General features: G+C 44.3%; 1 protein-coding gene across 5 annotated transcripts in view; it reads right to left on the reverse strand.

Moving 5' to 3' along the window:
* PTPRF (protein tyrosine phosphatase receptor type F) overlaps positions 1-18,412 on the reverse strand; it is a 792,879-nt gene that overhangs the window by 69,761 nt on the left and 704,706 nt on the right. For all 5 annotated transcript variants that reach the window (XM_029617709.1, XM_029617708.1, XM_029617711.1 and 2 more), the window contains one exon: positions 5,899-5,996. In XM_029617709.1, coding sequence (XP_029473569.1) covers positions 5,899-5,996 — 98 coding nt within the window. The remainder of the gene's footprint in view (positions 1-5,898; positions 5,997-18,412) is intronic.

Below are 18,412 nucleotides of genomic sequence, written 5' to 3' on the forward strand. Positions count from 1 at the left end.
TGTCAAAGCCATGAACCCCAGAATTTGTAAGTAATCCCACACTCTGAGAATTGGAAGCTGTAACAAAAGATGCACTTGTTGCTGCAATTTGTACATCCTGTCGTTTGTGAGAAACACCTTGCCCTGGAGGGTGTCGAAATGAGCTCCCAAATACTCCAGACACTGTGACGGAGTCAGATGACCTTTCGCTTCGTTGATTACCCAGCCTAGGGACTGGAGACAATGGATCACACGAAGAACCGTCCGCTCACCTTCCTCTTCCGACTTGGCTCGAATCAGCCAATCGTCGGGGTAAGGATAGACTATTATCCCTTCTTTCTGGAGGGTCGCCGCCACCACGACCATTACCTTGATAAAGTCCGAACAGCAGCACCCAGAACTGAAAATGCTGACCCAGGATCTTTAATCGAAGGAATCTCTGGTGAGCGCTGTTCGAAGTGTTTCCGGGGCACCTTCAAGCAGCGATTCACCTTCTGTAGGTCCAGGATGGGTCGGAAAGTGCCCTCCTTTTTGGGAACCACAAAATAAATGGAGTACCGTCCCCTCCCCCATTCCTCGGACGGCATGGGGACGATTGCCTTCAGGGCCAGCAATCTTTGTAGAGTGTCTTCTACTGCGGCTCGCTTGTGGCGGGAAATGCATCGCAATTCCACAAAGGCCGGCATGAGAGGCCGAGAAAATTCTAAGGCATAACCTTCTTTTACCACCTCCAACACCCAGCGATCGAAGGTGATCCTGGCCCATTCCTCGTAAAATTGGGACAACCTTTCCCCAATCATCCTGTCCGAGGAGTGGGCGGACCTCATTTCATTGGGCAGGCTTCCCAGTTCCGGTTCCCTGACCGAAATCACCTCTGGCAGGACGACTGGAGCCGCGAAAGGACTGTGTACAGGAAGAGGTCTGTCTTGAACCAGAGGGTGGAACACCCTTCCCCGACCTGCTTTTTCGGAAATCCCGAAAATGGGATCGAGGACCGAATGATTTTGTGTAGGGCTTTCTATCTTCCGGCAGTTTATTGCCCTTGGAATCCTCCAGAGATTTCATCAGCTGATTCAAAACCTCTCCAAACAGCAACTTCCCTCGAAAAGGCAGACTGCACAGTTGCGACTTGGAGGAAGCATCCACTGCCCAATTGCGGAGCCATAGGAGTTGCCGAGCCGCCACCGAGGAGACCATAGTCCGGGCCACCGAACGCACCAAGTCATATAAGGCATCCACCACATATGCTACCACCGCCTCCAGACGAGCTGCCTGAGAAGCTGACAAGGTCCCAGAAGATGATGGGTCCTGCGGTTTTTGAATCCAACATAAACACACACTTTGCATCATGCTAGCACACATCGCTGCCCAAATCCTAAGGAGGAGACCATGAACACCCGCTTCAGATGCAGTTTCAGCTTGCAGTCCTGCACATCTCTGAGAGCAGCTGCTCATGCCACTGGAATGGTCGTCTTCTTGGTCACTGCTGATATAGCTGTATCCACCTTAGGTACCCTGAGGCGTTCTAAATGTTCCTCCATTAGCGGGTAGAGTTTTTGCATCGCCCGGCTGACCTTAAGTCCCGCCTCTGGGGATTCCCACTCCTGGATGAGCTTTTGAATCTTCTTTGGGATGAGAAAAGCACTAGGTGGACCCCGGAGACTGTCCAGGACTGGGTTCACTCCCTTGCTGTCAGAATCTTCGAGCGAGGGTCTTACACCCAATTCCTCAAGTACCTGGGGAATAAGGGGGCATAATTCCTCCCTCTTAAATAGCCGTATTATGTGGGGGAGTCATCCCCCTCTGTACTAGGTTCTATCGGATCTTGATCGTTGTCGCCTATATCTACGTCTGGAGGGACCTTACCCTGATCTGCAGCAGTGGAGTGGAGTTGTTCCCGGGACAAAGTTGCCTGGGACGATTGTCAGTTCGCAGCCCGCGGCAAAACACGGGTCCGTGTCGGGGGACGCCATTGAGTTGGTGTTTGTATAAACCTGTGGAGTTGCCATATTGGAGTAATAAAACATTCTTATGTTTTATATGACTTTCAAAGTTCTTTGTCAGATTGAATATTTATCTGCACTGTGTGTACTTTGCGATGCTTGGGAACTCCCATGCTGGCCTCTGCGCTTCATGAGCTTCAGAGCCAGAATTGCTTCATGAATGAGCAGCACAAATTCTGGTAAAAATCCCCCCGGTCCCGTCTTTGCTAGAATCAGTGTCCGAGTCTGTCGATTCCTCTGGTCTCAGAGCCCGCGCAGTGGGGGACAGCGGGGGAGGGTCATCCTGGGAGACCTTTTCCACAGGGTGCGCAGTGGGGGTTGAGCTCCTTCTGTTAGACCCAGCCGCCAAGCCTGACCTGCGTGCAGACTCTTGTCTGAGGCCCCTTTCCCACCCAGTGCACATCCGTGCACAGTGACAGGGGGTCTAAATAAGCTGACCATACACTGCAAGCCTTACAAGCTCCACCAGAGGAGTTTCTGTCATGTTCCTCTTGCAAAAAGGGGCATTTAACTCCCTCCCCCCCGAAGACAACAGGTGCTACCACTCAGTCCTGGTGACACCCCCCTCCCCAAAAACAAACCGCCGTGAAAATCAGCCCCAGGAATGCTGGGGAGCTGCATGGGAAGTCGAAAAAGAAAAAACAAAATGGCTGTTGCAGTAAAAATAGCTCCGGAGATGGCAGTAAAAATGAGGCAGGGGGCCTAAAAATGACCTCGGAGGTTCTTACCAGGGCTGAAACACTCTCCCCTCCTCTTCAGGGGTCTGCCTGGCTCTGCATCACCGGGCAGACCGATTTACCCCGGGAGCTGAGGTGAACAGGGAACTTGGAGCTTTTTTTTTTTTTTTTTTACACAAAAACTTTAACTTCAAGTAATAGAAAAAAATAAAGCCTAAGCTAAGAATAATAGAAAAAAATCCCCAAAGGGGCTACTTCCCTGTACTGCAGACACTGAGGGGGAGCCTTCGGGTCGCTGAGGGAGCCAGTCCCCTGGCTATCAGGGGACCCGGAACCACACGGGCTAACACCGCCCAGCTCTACCTGAGGAACGGCTCAGACACTGAACCTAGCACCTCAGGGAGCAAGAAAAATCCATCTCACACAGAGCTGCAGGTATACACGACCACCATCTGCTGGAGTCAGAGAAATACTGATGAGCTGCAAGTGGGATACCAGTGCCTCGAAGCTTTGCTCTCTGACTCCATCTGCTGGTGGGAGTGCATAACCCACTGGTCTGGACTGATCTGGGTATGAACAGGAACCTGGATTATTGTAACTCCCTATACTCAGCTTACCTACATGCAATATTCGTCCTCTACAAGTGATCCAATATTCTTACTGGCAGAGAGATCCCATGACTCCTGCTCTGATTTCCTTACATTTCCTCTCAGTTGCTTACTGTATTCAGTTTATGGTATTTATTTATTTATTTATTTAAAGAATTTATATACCGGGGTTCCTGTATAGTATACATATCACCCCGGTTTACAAGGAACCAAAACTATCGCTAAGGAACCGTAACTATCGCTTCATTTAGCGGTTTACATTGAACATTTAGCGGTTTACATTGAACATAGTTAATTTGAGAAAACATAAATAAACATAAATAAACATAAAATAGTTAATTTGAGAAAAGGTATATAATATGGTTAACCAGTTAATAACTAAAAGGCAGGTTAATAAGTACATAAGTAAGTAAATAACATTGAACTTGATAGAATCTGGTAACAGGATAAAATATAGTGTTGCATATGCTTAAGTACAGTTTCGTGTTAATTTCTTCAGAGAGATATAAGCTGGGGAAGATACGGAGGATATGAAATGCCTTTTTTCTTGCTCATTAGTTCTATGGGAAAGCTTGTTCGAACAACCAAGTCTTAAGTTTCTTTTTAAATGTAGCGTGGCACGGTTCAAGGCGAAGGTCCGGAGGGAGCGAGTTCCAGAGAGAAGGGCCCGCTGTGGATAGAGCACGTTTCCTCAGGGAGGATTTCGCCTGTTGTGTGGTTAGTATTAATACTCATATTCAACTTACTACATAACGATTCCTCCATCTGGTTAAGTACCTCAATTTGCATCTATAAACCAGAAAGGCCATTATATTCCCCTAATAAAAACTTCTGTGTATGGCTAGCCTCGATGTAACCAGAAGCCAGGCATTCTCACGTGCCAGCACAAGACTCTATAACTCTCTTCCTTACCATTTCGGGAGATCTCCAATTTAAAAATTTTCAGCTGGGCCTTGAAGACATTTCTAATTAAACAGGCATTCAACAAATAAGACAAAATTCTTACCAATTGCATAACAAAGCCTCATCAAATTTCACAGGTCAACCAGTTGAAAGAACTTTAGAAAGCCTGGAGGTTTTTCCAGCAGGTTCTAAAGATTTTTCAATGGAGTGCGTACTTGAGTTTTTATGTTATTTTTTGATCCTGTATGTTCTTATATTGTGAATTGCCTCTGGCTACTTTGCAGAGTGTGGTATAAAAGCTTTTATAAATAAATACATTTAATTTCCTGAGAAGTATGTCCTGAGGGATTTTGTTAAATGCCTTCTGAAAATCCAAATACACTATGTCAACCGGCTCACATTATAAACATGTTTATTTATACCTTCCAGAACAGTTAGAACACTGTAACTTAATGGCAGAAAGCGGCTATCTGACACAGGCATTATTCTGTCCTCGCAGCTCTGGAGTCTTCCCCAGCCCCAGCTCCCATTTCTCCTCAACTTTCCAGCCAGCCAGCAACACCGGTATTACTGCTGCCCAGACCTCGGGCCCCCTTGGGCCCTAACCCAGTCTGCCAAGCCAGAGCTAACTATATGAAGTCTTCCAGTTATTACAAAACCTGCAGCCTGCCAGACCAGGCCTCATGGATCTCACATTTGCCTCTTTGTCACACATCTGTTGAATCCTGCAAGGGTTGTGCTATGAACACAAACTTATGTTGCTATGTTGTACTTTCTGTTAGCTCCACTTTTAGCAATTAAGCATCCTCTGTGCTAATCCCACGTTCTCAACTCCGTTACTCTTTTAGCTGCCAGCACTCACCCCAGCAGGCCTGGATTCAGGCACAGGAAATTGCCTAGGATGCTAAATTCCCAGGCCAAGGACAAGCTCGTGCCAGTCGTCTACTTCAAAGGGGTACTGCTGTAGCTCTGGGACTCTGAAGGGGGTAGGGGTGGAGAAGCGTCACCCACTATCCAATTCCAGGGTCTCCAATCCTTCCTATGGGTGCCCAAAGCCTAAAACCTCCACTGTCTTTCTGAACAAATATTTCCAGATTTTTCTCTTTGACCTCCCCTTTGAAGTCTGATAACAGGACAATTTTCCAAGAAATAATGAATTTTCAAACTATTTAGCAGAGTACACAGTGACTGGGGAAGGCATTCCTGGGCCATGTTTAGGGCGCTTGAGCATTCTTGCATTTTGCTCAGTCATTAATGAACAGCTATGAGGTCTCTCTTACTGATTCATGGCAGCTTTGCTGCTATTCCACTGTGAACACCATACTGTCTGATGCCTGCTAGGGTAGTGTATTTTATTCTTGCATTTTTACTGCTCCATCAACATCTATTCTTCTGGTAATAGATGGATTCTAGCATTGCTTCAAGGTCTTCTGTTGCCTACGCAGTGCGTCAGGTGTAATAATACAGAAGCCGTTGGTAGTCCACTAATAGCTTGGTGTCTCATTTTCCATCTAGTTTTATTTAATCTTGCTCCCCACTTCGAATTGTGGATGAGGTGGGATACAAATGTTTTAAAATACATAAACACAGATTTGTGTTTTCAAATCTATGCGTGCTCTTTTCCAGCAAATACCTGCTGGCACAGAAAGCAGAGGCAATGTGCGGGGTCCTTTGAACCCATGGGCACTTTTGAAAGGGGCCTTGTGGTGCCGGGTACCTTAATCTCACCTCATACTCCTGGGAGAACTTCAGTCCATCATTGGCCTTTAAGCGATCGATATTGTCTGCAAGGTCAGAGATGGGGATTGGTGGATGGTCCCTCATACCTGTCAGGAGAAAAGCAGGGAGAGTGTTTAGCAGCAGATCCGTTCCCTCTGGAGGGGAAAACGCTCAGCTCGGAGTGGTGATGAGAGCATGCTGCAGTCTCACATCTGCTTGGACATGACAGGAAGTCATGCAGCATTCACACCACAAGAGGCCCTGGCAGCAAAGAGAATCAGGAGAGGAGAAATGGGACAAGAAGAGGGTGTCTGAAAAGCAAAGGCCAGGGGGAAAAAAGCAAAGGGAGGGAGGAAGCCAAAGCAAGAATGAAAAGGAGATTGGAACAGAGGTACGGACTGCAGAAAGTTATGGGTGGGAAGAGCAAAGCGTAGCACTACAGCAGAAGGATGAGAGCGATGAAGCATCCTCTTTCCCCTCTGAGGAGATCCCACACAGGCTGAAGGTAAAGTTCAGATCTCCTGGTGAACACGTTTCTGTCTGATGCTGTTGCTCACTGATTAATACCATCTCATTTACGACATCCCAAAGGTGGAAACAAATTCTCAAAACTCAGAAAAAAAAAGACACAAACATGGCCCTCACTGTATCAAAAGACAAGCCGCCAATATAGCATGAAACCCACTAAACATGGCCCTCACTGTATCAAAAGACAGGCAGCCAATATAGCATGGAACCCACTAAACATGGCCCTCACTGTATCAAAAGACAGGCAGCCGATATAGCATGAAACCCACTAAACATGGCCCTCACTGTATCAAAAGACAGGCAGCCGATATAGCATGGAACCCACTAAACATGGCCCTCACTGTATCAAAAGACAGGCAGCCGATATAGCATGAAACCCACTAAACATGGCCCTCACTGTATCAAAAGACAGGCAAGCCAATATAGCATGAAACCCACTAAACATGGCCCTCACTGTATCAAAAGACAGGCAGCCAATATAGCATGGAACCCACTAAACATGGCCCTCACTGTATCAAAAGACAGGCAGCCGATATAGCATGGAACCCACTAAACATGGCCCTCACTGTATCAAAAGACAGGCAGCCAATATAGCATGGAACCCACTAAACATGGCCCTCACTGTATCAAAAGACAGGCAGCCAATATAGCATGGAACCCACTAAACATGGCCCTCACTGTATCAAAAGACAGGCAGCCGATATAGCATGGAACCCACTAAACATGGCCCTCACTGTATCAAAAGACAGGCAGCCAATATAGCATGAAACCCACTTTTCTGAGGCTCGTTTACAGCTTAACCCCTGATTATCCTGCTCACAACCTAAGTCTCTTTCGCCCTTAGACTGTAAGCTCTACTGATCAGGGAGGATCTCGTGCATTTTTGCACAGTGATAGATGTGATAAGTTGGAGTAGTGGTGTGTCCGAGAATAAGCCTGAGGAACCATCTCAGAACAGGGAAGCAGCACATGGGCACCAGTATCACATGTGGACCCAGAGCAGCCAACCTGAGAAACCAACTGGGGTGCTGAGCTGAACTCAACCCAAATTACAGCGCCCCCAGCAAAAAGTCAGTGGCTTGTGAGCACGCCTGTCCAAGCCTGGAGCAGGTAATGTGGTCATGGGGAAGTCTCCTCCCTCCTGGCTCCATCCCTACCCTCCTTTTAGCCTGCTCTTCTCTGCTTCTCCTCATTCCTCTGTGGCCAGGCTCAGCTGCCTTTCAGTTTGTCTTCCCCCCTCCTCCTGGCCTCAGGTCTCCTCCACCCACTGCTTGCCCTGAAACCGTCACTGCCTCCCCAGCCTCAATTTCAAAACCTCACAGAAGTTTTAACGTGGAAAAGGGGAAGGTTTCATTCATTTTTGGGAACAATGTTTACCTAAATCCCCCTCAATTTATGCCCTCATAATGTCCAAGTTGCCCCGTTTTGGGAGAGATTTTGAGCCTATGACATTGCATGCCACTACAATCCCCCAAATACCACCTGCTCCCTCAGCACAGAAATCCTCACCAAACTTTGTCTAAACAATTTTCCAAGCTTCGGAATCTCTCCTCTGTTTCTGCCTGTGCCTGGCTTTTCTTACTTTCCTTCCTGCCTTTTTTCTTTTAAAGCTTAGTTTCTTCTCCTCCTTTCCTTTCTTTCTCGTTTGTTATTTTTCCTCCAGGTGTGTATCTCTTTCTGTCCACCAGCTCTCTCTCTCCACAGTTCATTATCTTCTCTCACCTCTTCCCTCCACCATGAACCCCTTACAACCCTTCTTTTCATTTTCCTCCATCTGCCCCTTCATCTCGTTCTCATTAAGTTCCTCCCCCTGCTCCTCTTACTACAGCTTTTCTCTTCTCACAGCTACACTCCCCTTCTCAAAGCCCGTCTCCTCCATCAGCCCTCTCAGCCTGTGTCTACTCCTCTTCCTCTCTCGCAATCCTTCTTTCACTTCCTCTCCCAGACCCTCATAGCACAATTCGATAAGACCCTCTCTCACCCTCCTCCTAGCTCATCTGACCCTCTTTACCTTTTCCAAACCCTCTATCAGCATTGTCCCGATCTCCACTTGCACCTCTGTCTTACACTGCTACTATTCTCTGACCTCCCCCTGCAGCCCATTGGTCAGACATTATATAGTCAGCCAACAGGCTGCAGGGGGAGGCGGGACCAGTAGGAGGCAGCAGAAGCACTTCCTTATTGCCCTGATAGACAGCCCTACTGCATGGAGCATTCAGCTCCCAATCTACAAGAATGCAGGAGACAATATTGAGGGTGCTCAAACACCCACAGAGCTGGTGCCTATGCCTGTACCTTCCCTGCCTTGGTAAGGCATGGGACAGGAATTGGGGTACAGCTCCCGGTGACAAGACAGGAGTAGCTTTCCATAGTCCTGGGAAGATAGGAGATTCTAGCTAACCCTACCATGGGAGGAGGGAGAACAATTCAGAGTATAATTAACTTGTCCAAGACTCTCCTGGCCATGCCTATATTCTCCAAGCGAGGGGAGCCCTCCAAGCACAATGGATATAGAGGCGTAGAGGAGTAAGAAAAACCTTCCTTGCAGCTGTGCAGTGCCTAGGATCAGGCTGAGCTCATTAACTACAGGGTCCAGATGCAGGACCAGTGTGCAGCAAGCTAGAACAAGATGTGTGTTGTTCCTCTTCCTGACACAGTAAGGGCAGAGAGTAGGCTGGAAAATTAATGGAGACTCTACTGAAGGAAAGGATAGTAGCATGTCTAGAATTCAGTGGGTTTCAGACCTGAAGTAGCCTCGTATTAGCGGAGGGGAACTGTCACATTTAAATCAGGGTTATGCACTGGACTGGGTTTTACTTGTATTCAGCCAATCTTGAACTGAGCATCAATGTAGAGGATTGGATAAGAAAGTGGTTGAGTGATAGGCAACAGAGGGTGATGGTACATGGAATTCACTGTGATTGGTGGACACCTCAGGGATCATTCCTGGGCCGATTCTCTTCAGTATCTTTGTGCGATGTCAATCGTCTGTGGCTGCTCTAGGGACAAGCATCTTCATGTCTGGGGATGCAAATCCAGGCAGATGATGATAGAGAAGCTGCATTCATCTTATTTTGTTAGAGTCTACATATATAGGTCAGTTGGCTAATGCAGATATAGAACCTACGATCTGGACTGGCCATGCACCAGTATGGACTGAATTGAGGGATTTTCAGAATATGATCCCCAGTAGGAAATTATGGAGAATGAATGATCCCTTGCTTAGTGATGAAAGGGTCATTACTGATACTGAAAAGGAAATGAATGAATATTTGAAATTCGATGGCAATGCATAGGGGGACACTGTAAAGTTGTCATTTGGGGGAAATTAACTGCTTGGGAAAGCGGGAGAGAAATAAGTGAGCTTCTCAAATGCAGGAATCTATCACAAAATAAATAAATATTTATTTATTTAAAAACTTTTCTATACCATCATTAAGTTAGGTACCATCATAACGGTTTAAAAGAAGGCACCAATATTACTATTGGAAAACAGATAAAATCTATCACTAAACAAGTGCCAAGACTTTACGGTAACATAGCTCATTTATAATTACTCATAATTGTAAGTGTTATATCATGTTATAACATGTCCATTCTTTATTGTATCATATTTTAAAACTGAGAGCAAACATATTTAAAAATAAAGTAGAATATATACCCGTGTAGGTTGGGGTAGTGTGCATGAGTGTTCTGCACTCAAACAACTGAGAGAGGAATTGAAAGCTTTTTCTTTAGACCAGGGGTCAGGAACCTATGGCTCGCGAGCCAGATGTGGCTCTTTTGATGGCTGCATCTGGCTCGCAGACAAATCTTTAATAAAAAAGTAAAAATCTAACAAAATCCCCCACCCTCCTGACGCCCCCCATGACCTCCAAAATTAATTTACTACAACCCCCCACCCTCCTGACCCCCCCAAGACCTGCCAAAAGTCCCTGGTGGTCCAGCGGGGGTCCAGGAGCGGTCCGGAGGGATCTCCTGGACTTGGGCTGTCGGCTGCCAGTAGTCAAAATGGCGTCGACGGCCCTTTGCCCTTACTATGTCACAGGAGCTACCTCTGACATAGTAAGGGCAAAGTAATTTGGCAGGTCTTGGGGGGGCGTCAGGAGAGTAGGGGGTTGTAGTAAATTAATTTGGTAGGTCTTGGGGGGGGGGGGGTCAGGAGGGTGGGGGTTTGTAGTTAGTATGGCTCTCACAGAATTACATTTTAAAATATGTGGCGTTCATGGCTCTCTCAGCCAAAAAGGTTCCCGACCCCTGCTTTAGACTATATGATCAGTAGCCAGAGCCAAAATTATGCTTGAGTGATATTATACAGGTGGTCACGCTCTATAGCTGGCAGATGGGATATATTTATTTATTTATTTAGTGCTTTTTTTATACCGGCATTCATGATACAGATCATATCATGTCGGTTTACAAATAACAAGGGTTGTAACCTATTAACATGGTATAGAGAATATAAAAGTTACAATGAACAGGGGTGCTGGAACTGGGAAGAGGAAGAAATAGCAGACAGTAACTAGATAACTGTATCAATTATTTACAAATTGTTGAGTGATCGTTCGTAACAGCTGGGGGTTCTTGGTTTATGGAAAGGCCTGTTTAAATAACCACGTCTTGAGCCTTTTTCTGAAAGTCAACAGGCAAGGTTCTTGTCTGAGCTCTGGTGGGATAGTGTTCCAAATAGTTGGTCCCGCTGTGGAAAAGGCCCGTTCTCTGGTGGTAAGATATTTGGTGGATTTTGTTGGGGGGGGGGTTATGCAGGGATCCTCTGTAAGCTTCTCTGATTGGTCTGGAGGATGTGTGAAGTCTTAATGAGAATTGAAGATCCAAGGGGGCTTGGTTGTGAATGGATTCCAAGGGGGCTTGGTTGTGAATGGCAATATTCTTGGCATCGAAATAGCAGATGAAATTTAATGTGGACAAGTGCAAGATGATGCATATAGGGAAAAATAACCCTTGCTGTAGTGACACAATGTTAGGTTCCATATTAGGTGCTACAACCCAAGAAATCATGAGAGGTCTAGAACAGGTTAATGTGAATCAGTTATTTACTCTTTCGGATAATATAAAGACTAGGGGGCACTCCATGAAGTTAGCATGGGGCACATTTAAAACTAATCGGAGAAAATTCTTTTTCACTCAACGCACAATTAAACTCTGGAATTTGTTGCCAGAGGATGTGGTTAGTGCAGTTGGTGTAGCTGGGTTTAAAAAAAGTTTGGATAAGTTCTTGGAGGAGACGTCCATTACCTGCTATTAATTAAGTTGACTTAGAAAATAGCCACTATTACTATTTTATTTATATTTATTTTCTTTCTTTTATATACCGACATTCGATCGAGATATCACATCGGTTTCCAGGTAACAGAGAGAATAGGGCGAGTTCTGCCCTATTTTACATTGTAACATGATAACAATTAAAACAATTAAAATAAAACATGGTAACAGTTGAAACAAATATATGGAAAAATAAACTTATAGCATATAACCTATATACATTATGACTTGTTAACGAATAGTTTGGGTATATATATACTAGTATAATATTACTAGTAACAGTTGCATGGAATAGACTTAGTTTTTGGGTAATTGCCAGGTTCTTGTGGCCTGGATTGGCCACTGTTGGAAACAGGATGCTGGGCATGATGAACCCTTGGTCTGATCCAGTATGGCATGTTATTATGTTCAATGTGGACAGGACTATCTGGGTGAACTGGTTGGGACAGTTGGGAGTAGATTTTCAAAGGGTTACACGCATAACCCTTTAAAACCTACCCCTGTGCGCGCCGAGCCTATTTTGCATAGGCTCGGTGGCGCGCGCAAGCCCCGGGACGCGCGTATGTCCCAGGGCTTTGAAAAAGAGGTGGTCTGGGGGTGGGGCCGGTCCCGAGTCCTCTGGCACAGCGGCAGGCTTAACTTCTGCAATAAATGTAGGGGGGGGGGAATTAGATAGGGAAGGGGGTGTGTTAGATAGGGGAAGGTGTGGGGGGGGGGGGGGGGGGGGAGCGAACGGAAAGTTCCCTCCGAGGCAAGCCATCGGGCCTCCCCTAGGGCTCGGTGCATGCAAGGTGCACAAGTGTGCACCCCCTTGCGCGCGCTGACCCTGGATTTTATAATATGCGCACGGCAGCGCGCGCATATTATAAAATCAGATGTACATTTGTGCGCGCTGGGAAGCGAGCACAAATGTGCCCCACGCGCCGTAAGATTAAAAATCTGCCCCTTGGTCTTTTTCAGCCATCGTCTATTATATTAGGATAATGTTTTTGGCATATAGTCGTGTCAGGTAGGGGTAAGTACTTATGGTTGATACACTAGCACTCAAAAACTACCGTGACTTAGCTGGACAAACCACAGGTTTTAAAATTCTCACTGCTCTGAATACCTTCAACTAGCCAGCTGTTCATCCAGACAGGTCCCATTCACTGGAACAGTATGCCAGCTGTTCATCCAGACAGGTCCCATTCACTGGAACAGTATGCCAGCTGTTTATCCAGACAGGTCCCATTCACTGGAACAGTATGCCAGCTGTTATTCCAGACAGGTCCCATTCACTGGAACAGTATGCCAGCTGTTCATCCAGACAGGTCCCATTCACTGGAACAGTATGCCACCTGACATTCGACTTGAAATAAGCACTCAACAATTTAAAAAGAAGCTGAAATCCTGGCTATTCAAACAAGCCTACCCGGAATAAATCTCCACCCCCACCGCTGCCATTGACTGCCCTCCTTTTCCCTCCACCCTGCCAATCTCTCCTAGCCATTCACCTCTCTTGTACATTCCTCTGCATAGATACAACCAATTATATATTAATTTGTAATCCTCTCTAGCATCAACTTCATGTTTTTACTTTACTACCCATGTATCACCCTCAATCAGCATTCTCCTTGTTAATTTGCCAATACTTATGTATGCTTGATCCCCCTATAGATTGCTATACTCTTCTGTATATTCGCCAAGTTCCGCCTTTCCCATTGTTTATTGTATTTCTCTATTGTTATAAGTTAAATGTAAACCGATATGAAGTCTTGACGAATACCGGTATATAAAAACCTTAAATAAAATAAATAAATAAATAAAAGTTAGCCAGATAATTTGGAACTGTTCCATGGATGAGCTAAATTAATTGGATAAGCAGAACAATTTAGGAGAAAAACAAAGGGGAAAAAGTAATCAAACCACCAGAACAGGACTGTGGGTAATTAAGGATTATTTATATTAGTGAAAATAAATTGCTAATCTGAAACTCAATAATTTAACTTTTGTGAATTTTAATGCAAGATTGTTCTAAGCCACTGTAGTCAATCACAGAGTAGAAAAAGTGCCAATGCACCTCATTCCTGTCCTGCTATGCCAAGACTCCCCCTACCCCAGCTTTGCCAGTGCACCTTAATATTGCCCTGCAGCACCCCCTGCTGTTTCAGTATTAAGAACCCACACACAGCTCTGCGAATGCACCTGCCTGCCTAGCAGCACCTCTTGCTATTCCAATAATGAGACCATACACAGCTCTGCCAACATAGCTCACAATCTTACCTGCAGCATCTCCTGCTATTTGATGAATGTCACCACCCTTAAACACACTTTACCAATACACCTCAATCCTGAGCTCAGCTTCCTTTTCTGCAGTAATGACACTCCTCTCATAGCTCTGTCAATGCACTTTCTATGATATTGAGAATCAGCATCTTGATAGTAATGGTAAATTAATGTGTGGACTGAACTCCACATAGGAGCTTTACAAACCTCCTCAATGGTGGTTGACTACAGATAGGCCTATGCTGCCATAGCTCTAATATGAAACTTGACACGCCCTTCTAGAGTCACAGAAAAATACATGTGCATATATTGGACACAAAGGGGCTGAATTAAGTTTGAAACTTGTAAGCAGCAGCATAAATCTAGAATCAGACATGCCTTGGTATAACTAATGAGATGCAATTTTTCTCAGTCCTGAGAGAGTGGTGATAGCAAAAGTGGCATTTATTGGTGGTTGTATTGTTTTCCTGGGAAAGTATGTATTTAAAGATGCAGAATAGAGGGTTACTCTGTGTGTATTAACAACATGCAAAAGTAAATTGCTTTACTGTGGGAAGGTGTGAGAGCTGTTTCCTGGAGAAGAAATCCACGGTACTTGATTTTCCCACCCACCGTCACACAGTTTCATATAAAGATTGTTTCCCAAATTAGAAGAGGGACATTTTTCACAATAGCAGTCAAATAGGAATTTACAATAACAAGTGGGCAATTAACCCTGACTCTAGCAATTGATTAATCTTAGTTCTATTGCAGGTCATTGACAAACATATTAAAATAAGTCCCTTAAATGTATTAGGGTATTTTAAACAGGATTAAGAATCTACACTTCTTATGCAACTTTAAATAACTTTAGTAACTCAATCATATTAAGATTTAGACAGCAGACCAGCAGCAGGATGAGGGCAATTCAGTCTTTTAAACCAAGTGCCACATGTATGATTATCTACCTGATGGCGAAAGGTTGTATGTGTGCACCCAGTGCAAAAAGCTCCTGGTTCTCAGAGTCTGATCTCTGGAGGCTAGAGTGACAGACCTGGAGGAACTGAGGCATACAGAGAGGTATGCAGAGCAGACCTTCAAGGACAGTTCCTCCTCCAATCTAGCAGTCCCTGTGCTACTTTGAAGAAGTAAGGTCCCCTGGCAGAAGAGCTTCAAGCTGGTGTGGCAGGAAGTGATCCTGAAGCAAAGACTTGCCTTCTAGATGATGCATTTTTTTGCACTGAAGATATGTCTCCAGGGTCGTGTGCCTAGGAGGGATTTCAACTGATGTTGTAGCATATTAATGTCAGCAGAAAATGACTCAAGTGGTCATTCAGTCTGACTAGAAAGGTTTTCCTAGGGTAGTAATTGCCGCTTTGTGCCTTCTGTTAAAGGTAGTAACCTGCACAGAGCGGCAGTTACCACCGAAAAAAACCTAAAGAACTTTCTGGGCAAACTGAGTGGACAATTTGGATCTTTTTCTACCAATTTTTACTATGCTACTATTTTACAACAGCAGTCATAACACCTCCTGAACACACAACCCTGGAGACACATCCTTGATGCAAGAAGATAACGCATCATCTGAAGGGCAAATCCTTGCAACAGTATCACTATAATTACAACAATTGCAGGCCCACTGGGGTGAAAAGAAAAAACAGATGGGTGGATCTTCTATGAGATTTGCTCTTCTCCACATGGAAGGCAATGGCTCTCTTGCAATCCAAATTGTATAAGGTTTGTTCATCTTTAAAAACCCAGTAGCCTGGAGATAAATACTGGTGGGACAACTGATTTGCTGAGATGAAAATTCGAGAAAATTATAGACAGGAACCCGGGACACCTTGCTATGATGAAACAGTATAAAAACGTGATTGAAGAAAATTATCATATGGCCTATCTAGTCTACCCATTCACACCAACTATTCAGCTCTATAATCCCTACCACTCCCCTCAGAGATACTGTATGTTTATCCCATACTTTCTTGAATCCAGATACTGTCCTTGTCTCTTTCACCTCCATTGGAAGATTATTCCATGCATCTACCACCCTCTCTGTAAGAAATATTTCCTTATTTTATTTATTTATTTATTTTAAAACGTTTCTATACCGTTGCTAAATTTAAATACCATCGCAACGTTTTACATGTAGGCACATATTTAATGTAGGTAAGTGTACTATAGTACATTCTAACAGGTGCCGTCAAAGGTTCGGTTACAATATATCATTAGACATAGTCATTTAGCAAAGTAGTTCATGACCAATTGTACCAAGGTACTTACACGGGTAGTTTTATCACACATAGTTTTATAGTTAAGCTTATTGTGGTGTAGAGTTCATAGACTAATCTACTGTAAAGTTCTAAGTACCCTGGGTCGGTGCCTTTCTGTCTTTTCCTGAATAATTTCTCTCTATTCTTTCGTCTCTTTATAAAATGCTTGTTTAAAAAGCCATGTTTTTAAACTTTTCTTGAATGCCTTGAGATCACTTTGTAGCCTGATCTCTGGAGGCATTGTGTTCCAGATTATTGGTCCTGCTAGTGATAGGGCTCTTTCTCTCACTTGTAATCCTGAGCCTACCCTCTTTCACCCTCATTCCTTGATCCCTTGTTCCAAAGCCTCCTTTCCATTGGAAGAGGCCTGCCTCCTGTGCATTGATACCGTGGAAGTATTTAAATATTTTTATCATCTCTCTCCTTTTCTTTTGGTATACATTGACAATTTTAGTAGCGACCTCTGGTCCGATTCCATTATTTTATTTATTTATATTCATAATCTAACTTTCGGCCACTTCAAAGCAGATTAAATTCAGGTACTGTAGGTATTACTTTTTAAATCCTTTTGAAGATGCGGTGTCCAGAACTGTACACAGTACTCCAAATGAGGTCTCACCAGGGACATATGCAGGACAATATCTCCTTCACTCTTCTGCTGACCATTCCTTTCTCTATGCATCCAAGCATCTTTCTGGTTTTTGCTGTTGCCTTATTCAGTTATTTGGCCACCTTAAGATCATTGGATATGATCATACCTAGATCCTGCTCTTGTTTTGTGCTTAGGAGTTTACCTCCTGTCTGTTCCCGCCCAAGTGCATGACCTTGTATTTTGTAGCATTAAATCTTTGCTGCCAGACTCTAGACCATTCTTCAAGCTTTGCTATATTCCTCCTCATGTTTTCCTCACCTTCCTGGGTGTCTACCATGTTGCAGGTTTTGGTATGAACTGCAAAAAAAATAACCTTTCCTAAGAGTCCTTTCACAAAATGTTTGCTTACGAAAATGTTGAAAAGAAACGATCTAAGCTTCCCTTCTTCTCATCGCGTTCCTGTCATCTCTGACAGCACACACTTTATCTGTGTGGAGGCAGATAATAAAATATTTGGGAGCTGCCCCAGAATCCCTATCCCCATAGCCGCCGTATGTGAATGCAGAATTTTCTTGTGTTCAAGCAGTGGCAAAATCAGGGTCTGGATTTTCATTGCAAAAAACAATTTTTTTTTTTTACTTTTCAGGAGCTCAGAGAGGAATTTGAACTTAGTCCTTCCTTACATGCTTATCTGCAGTTGCAACAGGCACTCGTGAGCCATTTCAATTTGACCAAATAGCTTCTCCCCTTAAATGCTATAGAGTACTTTGATTGCTTTGCTGTGTCTAAAAACATTATAGTCTTCTATCTCAGGTTCCTGGCAATTAAATTTAGCAAAAATATTCCACTGTCTACTGTTGATGTCTGGAACTCAGACCTAGAATTGGAACTGGATGGGAAAATCTGGAAACGCATTTGATCTTCTGCTTTCCATCTTTCTATCTGCACCAAAAGGGTAGAATTAATGGTTTAATTACTTCACAAAACCTATCATACACCTACTTTTTATGCTAAGATCTCTACCTGTTGGAGGGGGTGCGGGGAAGTTGGTACGTTTATTCACATGTGGTGGTATTACCGCATAATATGTCACTTTCGGTCTCGGGTGGCACAGGAAATAACTGACATTCTTGGGTTTCCTTTACATTTGAAGCCCTTCCTGGGCTTTTGGGATGGTTCTTTGATCCCCCATAAGTACAGAGTCCTAGTTGGTCAATTACTGTTGGCCATGTACCTCGCAATTTCTACATTTTGGAAATCTATTCCAGGCACTGACCACTGGCACCATATATATGGTGTCTGATCTGGAAAGAATATGATATGATCTAAAGGGAAAAACCTTTAAATATGATAATGTAAGGGGCATTTATAATCAGTTTGTAATTCTTTGTCTAATAATTGACTTTGTACTATTTCATTTACAGTAAGTCTGTATTGTTTTGCATTGTTACTTGCTGCATGTATGTCAGAATATGTAAAATAGGAAAAAAGAAAAGAACCGATCTCTGTGGCCCATCACTAGTACTGCTTCTTTCCTTGGAGTGAACTCCATTTACCACTACCCTTTGTCTCCAAACCCAATCAGGTGGCTAAGTCAGTAGGG

Source organism: Rhinatrema bivittatum, chromosome 10 (assembly GCF_901001135.1).
Source record: "Rhinatrema bivittatum chromosome 10, aRhiBiv1.1, whole genome shotgun sequence".
Classification (NCBI taxonomy): Eukaryota; Metazoa; Chordata; class Amphibia; order Gymnophiona; family Rhinatrematidae; genus Rhinatrema; species Rhinatrema bivittatum.